This window comes from Plectropomus leopardus, chromosome 6, assembly GCF_026936395.1.
Source record: "Plectropomus leopardus strain MGB_pleo_1.0 chromosome 6, ASM2693639v1, whole genome shotgun sequence".
NCBI classification, from domain to species: domain Eukaryota; kingdom Metazoa; phylum Chordata; class Actinopteri; order Perciformes; family Serranidae; genus Plectropomus; species Plectropomus leopardus.
The window spans coordinates 11682842-11695153 of NC_142181.1; the positions used below are offsets into that span (position 1 = coordinate 11682842).

Below are 12312 nucleotides of genomic sequence, written 5' to 3' on the forward strand. Positions count from 1 at the left end.
ACAAAAAAGAGACTAGAAATATCCTCACATTTAAAAATATTACATATGAAAAAGGTGAAAACCCTGAAAAACATATATTACCGAGCAGCAGCATAAACAAAATTCAGACATCTCCTCTGAAGCTGTCCACTCCACACACACACACACACACAAACACACAAACACACACACACACACACACACACACACACACACACACACACACACACACACACAGCCTCCTTCCCTTTTTTCTCTCCTCCCTTCTGGCTTCTCCATTTTGATTCTGTACTGGTCCTCTGAAATCTCACTGTGGAATCCATCTTGAGTGAGACAAAATGGTATTTCACTCCAGCCGCTGTGAGCTGCTGCAATTTTCTCTTCAAGCACCTCTACGCTCCTGCAATGCCTTTTAAGACGTCAGAGCTCGGTTATTGTGTTATGACAGAATGAAGTGCAGGCAGAGGGGACGCTACAGTAGGGAGGGGATTCAAAATTAGAGCTATTGTATTGAATTGTTTTTTATTGTATTTCTTCGCCGCAGCCCGCTCCCTTTAATTCCACTGCTTTGTCTTTAACTCGCTCACTGCTTCGGCATTTGGGAGTAATTCCCATCCACAATGCTGGTATGTAAAATAAGATACTATGCAAAATGCCTTTAAACAGTAAAATGTAAGAAGCGTAAACTGCTGGTGTAGTGCAGTGTAGTGTATAAACTGCTATGGATTAATTAAGGCAGTAATTGAGGCCTCAGTTCCCAGATGCATTAGAAATCCTCTGGACAGAGATTTCAGTTTTATTGTCAGAAACTGGCGCCCGTCCCTCCGTTCATTCACAGGCACCGCTACTGTAGAGTGAAAAAGTGCTCCACTCCACCACACACACTTTATCTAATCATCCCCACTTTGCCAGAGACAGAATCTAATACGAACAGCGGGCTCTCACTCTCAGCAGGCTAAATAAGCCTCGACGTACAGATGAGCTAGTGTCACAGCATCCTCGCTGCCAACAGGCGCTCTGAAGTCGCTGTGATTTAAATGAGAGCCGAGCTGGTCAGATCTTAGCTGACAATCTGCAGCTCAGTGAGTGAATTAGTTATAAACTGCCAATGTGTTTATTTCAATCACCCGTGCAAAATGAACATCTGTACTTGAATCTGGCTGTAAAGGGTTCATATTTGTGGCATATTATCACTAATAAAACTATTTGTTAGCATCTGAAACCACATGAAAGAGAGGACTGTTTGGTGCTGATGATCTGCCTGAATAATTTATCTGAAAATGGTTTAAAACGCTGTAATCTACAGAAAAAAGCCAACCCATTTTCACTCCTAATTCATCAAATACTGATGCTTAGTCAGTTGCCCTACATGTCAAACAATGAAACTCGAAGTATCCCGCTAGCATCAGTTTTGGATGGTCAGGGATGGTGTGTCAATTTACTTTAATAACAAGCATTGTGTCTTTTCAAAACAAACTTCCAATTTCAGAGGGAATGTACAGTTTTTGTTTGATAATTGCATACAGTATTTTCCAAAATAAACTTTAAACAAAGGTAAAACTGTTTTTTACTTCATTAGGCATCAAAAGGAAACAAAAGTACGAAGTTAGGTTAAGAAAAAAACGTCATGGTTTGGCTTAAAATAAGTATGTTTGTTCCCAACGCAATGTACCGTCAAGTCACATACATCTATAGCGTGGTATGCTACACACACCAGCACACTATGTTTTTGTTAAAATAACTTGATTAGCTTTTCACACTAGACATGGACAGCAGGCTCCCAGGTGAGAGTCTTGAGTTTGTTTGACTCATCCACCTCCAACCCCACCGAAAGTATGCAGATTTTCCCGCTCTTTATACTACAGCAGTTTCTCAAAGCATCAAAAAAAGCTGCTGCCTGATTAATCTCAGATTTCTGTTAAAGGGTGCCTCTATGGATTGCTTTTTAATGCAGGGGGCCACTGACTAAGTGTCAACTCTATGAGGCTGCAATGCCAACATGGTGATGGTGAGCATTTACAATGTTTAACATGTTCAACCTTGTATTTGAATGCGTTAGCCTGCTAATAGCTGCTAATAAGCACTAAAATCACAAAGCACAGCTGAGACTGGTGTGGTGTCATAAGTTCTGCAGGTATTCAGTCATGAACAAAAGTACTGGTCCACTTTTATTTTTCAGTCAGATGTCAAAAGATTAGCAAAGGTATTCAAATAGATCTTGAGGGACACATGAATGCCTAAATTAAATTTCACAGCACATCTAGTAATTTTTGAGTCCTTTCACTCAAAACTACAAATGTCAACTTGTGCACAAGAGGAAAAGTTATAGAATCACAAAAATCATTAGGATTTGTCATCAACAAATCATGAATTTCTTTGAATGTCTTTACAGAGTGTTGCACCACTGTGTGAGACGTTTCACAAGATAAGTGTAAAAGCTTTATTCAACAAGATAAATTATACTTAATACACAGACAAAAATCTGTGCCTATATCCTGTTTATTTTCTGATCACCTTAGGCAACATTATATATTATTATATATAAATATCATATAATAGTAAATATAGAAGCAATAGGTTGAAAATGTTTAGTACAGAGAGTATTCTCCTCTATAAAGGGTGAGTTGGTGAGTCAGAGTTGTTGTTGTTTAAAGAGGAAGGTGGGACCGGCTCTCAGTACACTGTGAGTCAGACAGTGAGGAGGGACCCAGTTCTCGTTGGGTCAGCAGAGACGAAGCAATGATAAATGGGCTTATGAATGTTCTAGGTCTGTGTGGTAACTTTCCTGGCCCACTTCAACTCTCCTGAGTCCCTTCAGATGTTAAATTAAAATTTAAAAAGGATAGCTGTCCATCATGGGCTTACTGCACACAGCACGCCGTTAAGAAAATGCACAACACTTGTTTTTCAGCTCGCTTATTACTTAAAACTGCGATTACTGCTGTTGGTGTGTCTCTAACCTGGATGCAGAGCATTCATTCCACAGTGGTGGGCCCGCACAGAACAATACTAACATTTAATGTTTTAATCTTTGCAGAGATGGGGAAACAAACCGAGAAAAACATATAAGAGGAACCACTACATTGACTCCTGTGGTAGTAATACCAGAGGAGTGAACGGTATGTTCTCAGACTAATTTCTGCGTGCTCAGAGTCGGGGGTACGTTGCATCGTGAAACAGGGCGCAGGGGACCAGACATCTGATCACAGCTTTAATCTGAGCTGATTGAGGTCAGATTGCAGGACTGACCTCTTCAGCGCAGAGCTCCTCAGGGCTGCATGGCTGCATGCAGAGAAACTGAAATGAGTGCTATGACTACTCTCTAGACCAAACCATGAAATGCCCATTGTTAATCTATTTTTCCAACTGTCTGACTATATAGAAAAATCAGCAGCCAAACATACTGACTCTTATGAAGCCTAGTCCTGGAAGTGTACTTTTGGTGTCATGCTGAGATACTGCAGATAGCAGACCATCAGGTGTAGGCAGACACTGTGGCTCTCTCTTGGTCCATTTAATTAACATGATGACTCTGGAATCAATAAAATACATGCTAATGGTCAAACTACTATAACTCTAACACTCTCTTAATCAGTGGATACAGCCCTCTCTGATGCCACAGTGCAGTAAAGGAAGAACAACATAATGTGTAACACCAGGAAAGAGAATCAGCTTGTGAAACAAAAATGAAACGACTGAAATAACTATGAAAATGGGAAGGTAACTTTTTCTTCTTAGTTCTTTGCAGCACTTAAAAAAAGGTTTTGCTGCAGCTCTTCTCTGTGCCACATGCAGTATATATAAGTACCACTTGTACTTGTTACACATACTGTATGTAGAAGCAAGATTTCCCATCAGTCGTTTAATCACAGCGCTAGTTAGGTTTAGCTACTAACGGTGCGATAAACCAGCATAATTTAGTAGATTGAGAGAAGTGCACTTCACACTGCTGTCAGTGAAGTGAAGTAGGACTCTGGGGTAATGTGGGTACTGAAGTCGTTTCTGTAATTTTTAGTGCCTGACTAAAAATGTGTTCAATGTACGTGAGATATAAGCAACAGAAGGACACATTGTCTCGCCCTTTCATCAGCATGGGATAAAAAAATCTGATAGGAAACATCTTTAATAATTGTTCCTTAAGGTTTTTTTTTCAAGTCTTTGTGCTAAGCGAAGCTAAACAGTTGCTGGATGTCGCCTTACATTAGATGGACAAACATGAGAGTGGTATCAGTCTTCTTATGTACCTCAACACCAGAAAGCAAATAAGCACAATTCCCCAAAAAGTTGACAGTTAAACAGTCAGCTCTACATTGTGAGTAATGATGTTGTGTCTTGTTTCTGATGAGTTTTGTTGACATAATAATGTTGATAATTACGTCAACTTAATATTGTGTGCAATTTAAATGCAAATTTCTGCATTTATCAATTTTAAACAAAGCTCAAGTTGTCGTAACTTAATGAAATTGGCTGGACAATCTAAGTTGTCTCCCCCTTGTGTTCAGGATTTTCACTTAACACATGGAAAATTTCAGACAGTTAAGACTGTTTTTTCGGGACCTGTAGGCCAAAGAAACGGAACATTTTCAAGGTCAGTATTATTTCATAAAACCTAAAAATCAACTTTAAAAACTGTGTCTGTGTTATCAATTATTAAGTTAGTGCTATCTAAAAATATGTCTGATTGTAGAAGAAAAGTTAATTTCCATAAACTGACATCAGCTTTTCTCGAAAGTAGAAAAAAGGTTCTACTCAGAACGGTATGAAGCCTGAGTTTTTGCGTGCCTCACTATTTAAAACTTTGGACATGTTTTATATGAACGCCTGACATTGTAACATTTTATATATGACAGAAATTATTTTAAAAAATCACAATAGGTCCCCCAGCAGATGGGCCCTAATTGGCAGTAAAGGTATAATCTGAGCCATTAAAATGTAAAATTAGGAAATCTGCTAGTGGGGAGTGATTTTGTAGGAAAAAGAAAGACAAAAGTGCTTTTCCACTCTGGATCTTAAGCAAATGTGGTCTGTTGCACTTTTGTTTGTGTGTCACAGCCAAACAATATGGATTTTCAACACTGCTGTTAAGTAGGCAGTTTGTCACGTCCAAGCTCTCAAGATAATTCTAATAACTTGGTCTGAGAAACAATGAAAATAGATTTTGCATGAAACTCTTAGTGGTGGAAAAATAATCATGAAAAAACAGAGTGTGCGGTGGATTTGTCTTGAGGCAGGAAATCTGAAGAAAAAAATCAATCCCACATCATATAGCTTATGTGTTAGCAGTTAAAATATAAAGTTATTTTTACGGTGCCATCATCTGGCCAATTAGTGTGACTTAAACATCACTCAAAAATAGTTTTGAGACAGTGCGGAATAAACAGTTGGGTACCGACTATGATTGCACCATAACAAATGCAGATGAGCTCGCAAACACTTTAACGCTATTAAAATCAGGTCAAACAAAAAAGCTTTTGGCACCTGTAGAAGTCACCTATAAAAATCTCTTTCTCTCAATGCACCTGCTGTGTGAATAGATTTTAGGAATACAAGTAAATGAAAGAGCTGCCATTGAAGCCTCAGTGAAGAAGGCGTCCTTGGTTCAGTGAAAGTTTTGGCATCAGAGACTCTATGTCTCTTATTCAGCCCTCAAAAACCTCTGTGTTCCTGTTTGGCTCATTCTACTTCCTCTCCTGCTTCTTCTCTCTCCACTGCTTGGTCTCTCTCTTTCTCCCCCTCTCTGCCTCTCCCTCTGTGTCCTGAATGCTAAAACAGTGGCTGGCTGTGTCAGAACACTGCAATGAAATCCTGCAGTCTCAAAACACCCACATCGAGCAAACACCTTCCTTTACCTAGACGTTGACCCCAAAGCTGTATTTCAACTTTGTTAAACATTAAGTTATAAAATCATGTTCGGTGTTATAATGACCAAATGCCCCATAGATGAATAGCAATAATTAACATAAGAGACTGTTTTGAGTGCATCTTTTCCTGAAAACATGTCCGTGTCTGAATCCCCCAAACTACCTCAATTATATAATGACTAAGTCACAGGAGCATAAAAAACAAATGTGCATTTTAGTGGCATGACATGCATTGTCACTGGTTTGCACCCTTGGTGTTACAGACAAAACAAAACACTATTTAAGGCCAAGAGTCTGGATCCATCACTCAAACCTGATCTGGTGAAATAACACTCAAATGCCATGCAGTTAAGTATTACATTAACTTGAATGTTATTTCTTTTCAGAGGTATTTTCAAACACGAAACAGCAGATGGAGTGAAAAGCACTGACTGTCAGTGTTATACCACCATTGCTTTAAATTAAAAATGGGTTTTCATTTATCATAAATAATTTGTGTGTTGTAATCCATGCAAAAAATGTCCAACTGCCATGAGATCAACAATTCATAATTAATAAGCAACTGAACAAGTGAAGGATGTCATTTCAATAAATCATGTGACCCATACTATTTGCTCTTTCCTGATACTGGTCAGATTGCTACTGAATATTGAGGTAAACAGATTTAGTGGACACAAAGGCACGTCATCATGTGCAATAAAAAGAGATAGGAGAAAGGCAATTAAATTTTCATTTGGCCATTTCTGTTAAAACGTATTATTTTTCTTACCATTAGAAAATGAGTCTTTCTGAAAATTGTTACAGAAAATAAATGCATTAATTGTTATGTAAATATTTCCATGCATTATTAAAGACTGGAATTTGTGAAAGGAGAGCAAAATGAGGAATGACTCATAAATGATAGCCTTGCAATGCATTTAGCCAGTAACAAAACTATGCTCAACATACAGTCCAAAGATATAATGAAACAACAGCATACTACAACGACAAAACCAAAGGAAGAGCAGCGCTGAACCTGTGTGAAAACAAGGTTTATATCGCAACAGCAGAGCGCCAACGCAAAAGAGCGCATGGAGAGGGGATTAATTTTACATTATTGTACAGTAGCTTGCTGAGCTTGGCTGCCGGCCCACACTTGGACACACACACACACGCACACACACACACACACACACACACACACACACAAAACTGCTGAAAAGGAGAGTCAGGTCTCCAAGGTTAAAGAGTCTGGGGTTTGTTGATGTCTTTGATGAGGTTAGCAATCCAGTAATCTCTGCTGAAGCCCAGAGCCATTAAACAGCATGTTGCTAAGCAGGTCTGTGCATTGAAGAATGTCCAGACAGCAGCAAAACAACAACACAAGTTTGACGCAATTTTTCAGTCAGGCAGCAGGAGAGACATGATATCATCAGGATACAGAGAGAATACCCTCTGCAACAAACCAGGTAATTGTTAAACCAAAATCAAAAATACTTATTTTACCTCTTACCTGTAGTGCTATTTATCTATCTAGACTGTTTTGGTGTGAGTCGTACAGTGTTGGAGGTATAAAGAGATGTCTGCCTGCTCTCAAATGTGATGAAACTAAATGGCACTGGGCTTGTGATGCTAAAAAAAACAACAAAAAAACATCTGAAAAACTCAACAGCAATGTGTCTTTCCTGAAATCATGACACGGACACTCCACCATATCACTGTGTATAAGGAAGCACGCAGCTACTCGTAGCTTGCTCAGTGGTTCCAGGTGAGCTAGCAGTAGCTGCACGCTTCCTTCTGTGCGGCGATGCGATTGGGGGGTGTAGTTTGGTTGAGAAAAAATAATTTCTACATGAAACTGCTCACCACAAGGCCTGAGGATTATCTTGAGTAAGCGGATCATGATTTCTGCAAAGATACATTGCTGTTGAGTTTTTTAAATAATTTATTTTTGATATTTTGAGCACCACAAGCCCAGCGCCATCTCGTTCCATTTGATTGGAGAGTAGGCTGATATTTCCATGGCTGATATCTCTCTTCAACTCACACCAAAACAATACAGATTAATAAATAGCACTACAAGGAAAAGTTAAATATGTATGTTTGATTTGGGGGTGAACTGTCCCTTTAAGACAGGCATGTCCAAAGTGCAGCCATGGGGCCAACTGTGGACCTCAGACCAATTTTAAATGACCTCAGCTTGCTGTTAAAATTATACTAGATGTAGCCCCACACATTATTTGTAAGTTAATAAGTTGGAACTATGCAGGCAGAACAAATGTGTTTTCAAAAACAGACAAACACACCAACTGTAACCTAACAGCAGACATTTCCTACTAGGCAGCAGACAGTCACAGAAAGTACGGGTGTAAGAAAACATCAATACACTTGTACACTTTTGTAATAGTCAATATTGTCAATATTGTGGTTATATATTGTTTTTCCTTTTTAAATAACCCACATGATGCGAAAAGCAGCTGCCCCCCACGTATTTTTACATAATCTAACTGAGCCCCCATTCAAAAAAGTTTGGACGCCCCTGTTTTAAGATGTGTTTCAGTTTACCATAAAAGAACCAAAGAGCAGTCAACACTACAGCAGAACAATTTTTACACCTTTTTACAGTTTCTGATAATGACATGTTCTCTTGTCCACTGCACAACCAGATCAAACCAGAACGGCACAAAGACAGGCGCCTCAACAGGATTTGTCATCCATTTAACATGTTCAGTGTTCGCCTATTTGATGACATGAAGCCTCAAACTGACACTCAGCACTTGTTGCTGTGAACAGGTGTGGTGTGTTAAGTTGAGCTGGCTTCAACTTAACTTAACTCAACTTCAACTTTCAACATGGAGGTCTATGTTCCCTCTTGGTCGGTATTTCATATTAGGCTTTTGTGTTCTCTGTATATTGGTCACCAGTATATAAAAAAGACAATATTGGAGTTTAATAGAGATCCACTCCCATTTTTCTACCTACGTTGCTACTAACTTATCTATTGAAAAGAAAAAAGTTTAGAAAGAAGATATCAGTAAATGCTGCACCAACCTTTATCCTCAAAGCTTTATCTCTGTCATGTTGCCACACACATATTTCCGAAGCCCAATGGCCAGCTAACTAATCTAATCATTTACTACTTACCTGCAGCATTACTACATTACAGTCTACTGTAATTAAAAAGAAAAACATCTTTCTAACCCACAGCAGGAGAAACTGTTGTCAACTGTTGCACTCTGCGTTTGACTCTATGTCTGGAAAATTATACTCACAGATGGATAGTAAAATGAGTAATTAAATCTAGCCTTCTATTTCAACCACACTAGAGAGAGGATGTTGGCTTTGGGCTGCTCAGTTGTGTGTGTGTGTGTGTGTGTGTGTGTTTGGGCAACATGTGTAGCAGTCTGCCATCATAACCTAATTATTGCAGCAGCTTAACAACAGCAATTAGCACATTTCCATCAGACGACACTAATTTGTGAATTCCATTCCAGTACCATTCAGGACCAACACACTGAAAGAGGGAGAGAGAGAGACTTAATTCACTGTTGAGCTACTGGCAATGCTAAATCCATATCTATAGAGCTGTGAAAATTGCTTATGGTAATTGCAGTTATTGTAAAACTAGGCTGCAGCTTTAATGAAATTTCAAATTTTAATCATTTGTTTTCTGTATAGTCCACATTTACTGACTTCTCCCTCGGGGGACCCCATGTTTCCTCATCTGACTTCCCAATAAAACGCCTCTTCCCAACAGATTAATGGAATTGTTTCATCAAACAATTATTTCCTCTTGCTCTGCCATTTTGGCAGTTTTCATCCCCCTTGGTGTATAGCTTTGCAGTGTTACATATTCTACTCGTAGATCTGTAGGAAATCTATTTTGACCATTTTTTTATAATAAATTGATAACTAACTTATAAACATCCAGTTCAAAATATGAGCAATACTCACAATGATAGCTGCAAAAACAAGCTGCAAACACAGCAGTGATATATCACCTTTTTGTCTGGATAGAGATCTTGTTAGCCAACATTTTCATATTTTGCCAAGCACCAACTTTAGGGACTGAAGAGCAAAGTCAACACAGAGGTGCCAAAAACTGCTGTTACTGGAATGGCCACTTGAGGCTGGCTCCAGAAATAGTATAATCCGGCCTATTCTCACTCCAAACTCATAAAATAGTCAAGTCAAGTCAAGTTAAGTCAATTTTATTTATAGAGCCCGTTATCACAAAACATGGTTTGCCTCAGAGGGCTTTACAGTGTACGACATCCCTCTGCCCTAATTCTACTAATAAAGTAGATTAGTGCCACTTTATTAGTGCTTTTGGCGTATGTGTTCGACGCCAAAAGGCACCTTATGCATGTGTATGAAACACCATTGGATAGCATCAAGTAAGAACACGGTCAGATAGAAACGGATGCGTTTTCATTATACCTCGACCAGACAGCACCTACTGGCTCCACATGACATGCACACAGGCGGTATCACAGAACCTGTCGGTACTTGCTTCCCATTTGAATGTATTGTTTTGTACTGTTAATGTGATTTATTTACACCTCAACACGTACCTCTTTCCCTTAATCCTAACCATAAGTGCCCAGCATGTTCGTTTATTGATGGTCCAACGTCCAACGACACCTGTACAGGGATGAATTTTATCATGGCCCAAAGTTAGGCATAATTGAGGGCTGCCCGCTTTGAGTGAAAGGCTTACTGCTGATACTGTCCTCATCTTTCAGTTAGAGCTACCCCTTGCTATTTAACAGTGCCAGCCTCTTTCCCAAATATGGTCTCTTCTGCCAAGATGGTGAATGTCAAAATGCTGAACTCAAGGCTTCAAAATGGGAATCCACAAACCAATGGTTGATGTCATGGTAGCAACATCAAGTAATTTCACAGTCCATGTATTTTACACATCCAGCAACATTAGCTTTCATTTGTAATCGTGTTTCTTTATAACTAGCTAATATGAGTTCAGAGATCGCTCTCCTTTTTAGCTCTGTTTTTCATCTCTACCACCAACTCCTGACAAACATTTATGACTTTTTTTCCCCCCGAAAACAGCTGCCTGCTAGAGTTGAAAACAATAAGTGATAAGCGAGAACCAAAACAACAAAGCGAACCAAAACAATGAGACATAAAAATGCTCTACAGAGCTGAGGGAAATAGTTTAATGACATTTCCTAAGGGTTAACCTCTGAGAGTACGCAGGAATCTTGATGTGAAATTTAATACATTTGAAGACCTTTTTTAACACCCTTTCAAGACATTTTAACATCTCATTGCTAACTTGAGTTCTAACCAGTTGTGCCTGCAACACTTTACTATACATAGATTATAAGACAACTTAACAGTCTTACTTTGTGCTAACCCTTTGACCCACTGCATCTATGTATCTGCGCACATGTGTGTATGCATGTTTGTACACATACATATCCACAGAGATTAAATTCTAACAAACTTTGGCATACATCCTACTTGACTATATATATTGAAAACCAGGTACAAAACTTAGTACCTCATGTTTTAATAAATCAGCCTTGCTCTTTGCTTTGTGTATGTGCATGTCTGTGTGTGTGTAATTTTGACAATGGAAGCAAAGCAACACAATCTGACAGCTTAGGTTGCATGCATATGAATAGTTTTATTATCAAAAAGTTTTATAATAACGTTTACAGTCAATACATCATCTTTTAAAACTTTCTAAACTGTGGTAGTGTGCAAATGGGTCTTTTCTTCACTGTGGATGCGCTGGTGAATCTTTAAAGCTGAAGAGTGTCTGAAACTGTTTCCACACTGGTCACAGTGGTAAGGCTTTTCTCCAGTGTGGATGCGCTGGTGAGTCTTTAAAGATGAAGAGTGTCTGAAACTGTTTCCACACTGGTCACAGAGGTAAGGCTTTTCTCCAGTGTGGATGCGCTGGTGAGTTTTTAAAGATGAAGAGTGTGTGAAACTGTTTCCACACTGGTCACAGAGGTAAGGCTTTTCTCCAGTGTGGATGCGCTGGTGAGTCTTCAAATTTGAAAACTGTCTGAAACTCTTCTCACACTGGTCACAGTGGTAAGGCTTTTCTCCAGTGTGGATGCGCTGGTGAGTTTTTAAAGATGAAGAGTGTCTGAAACTGTTTCCACACTGGTCACAGAGGTAAGGCTTTTCTCCAGTGTGGGTGCACTGGTGAATCCACCAGTTCCTAATATATCTGAAACTCTTTCTACACTGGTCACAGCTGTGACCGCAGAGTAGTTTCTCCAGAAGCAGGATATTTTGATCCAGTTGTCCTTCATTAGCATTGTCCTCACCTCCATCAGGAGGTCCATCTGGGTTTTTACAGGTCTGTTTCTGTAAAGCAAAAAAAAAAAAAAACAAATGTAAGGAGAAAGAGGCAGTCAGTCACAAGTATATAAGAGGATAAGTGGTAAATCCGAATTTCTAATTACATAGCACTGGGTGTCCTTCGCATTGGGATGTGGAAATTTGACATGGCAGG

The 12312-nt window shown here is 39.1% G+C and overlaps 2 protein-coding genes across 7 annotated transcripts in view; both read right to left on the reverse strand.

Annotated features, from left to right (window-relative positions):
• dscamb (Down syndrome cell adhesion molecule b) overlaps positions 1-12312 on the reverse strand; it is a 156430-nt gene that overhangs the window by 54349 nt on the left and 89769 nt on the right. The gene's annotated exons all lie outside the window — the stretch shown is intronic.
• The window catches only part of LOC148189335 (uncharacterized), a 38936-nt gene continuing 38080 nt past the window's right edge, over positions 11457-12312 (reverse strand). Inside the window, exon 2 of the mRNA XM_088078258.1 lies at positions 11457-12164. Coding sequence (XP_087934384.1) covers positions 11529-12164 — 636 coding nt within the window. The 3' untranslated portion in view covers positions 11457-11528. The remainder of the gene's footprint in view (positions 12165-12312) is intronic.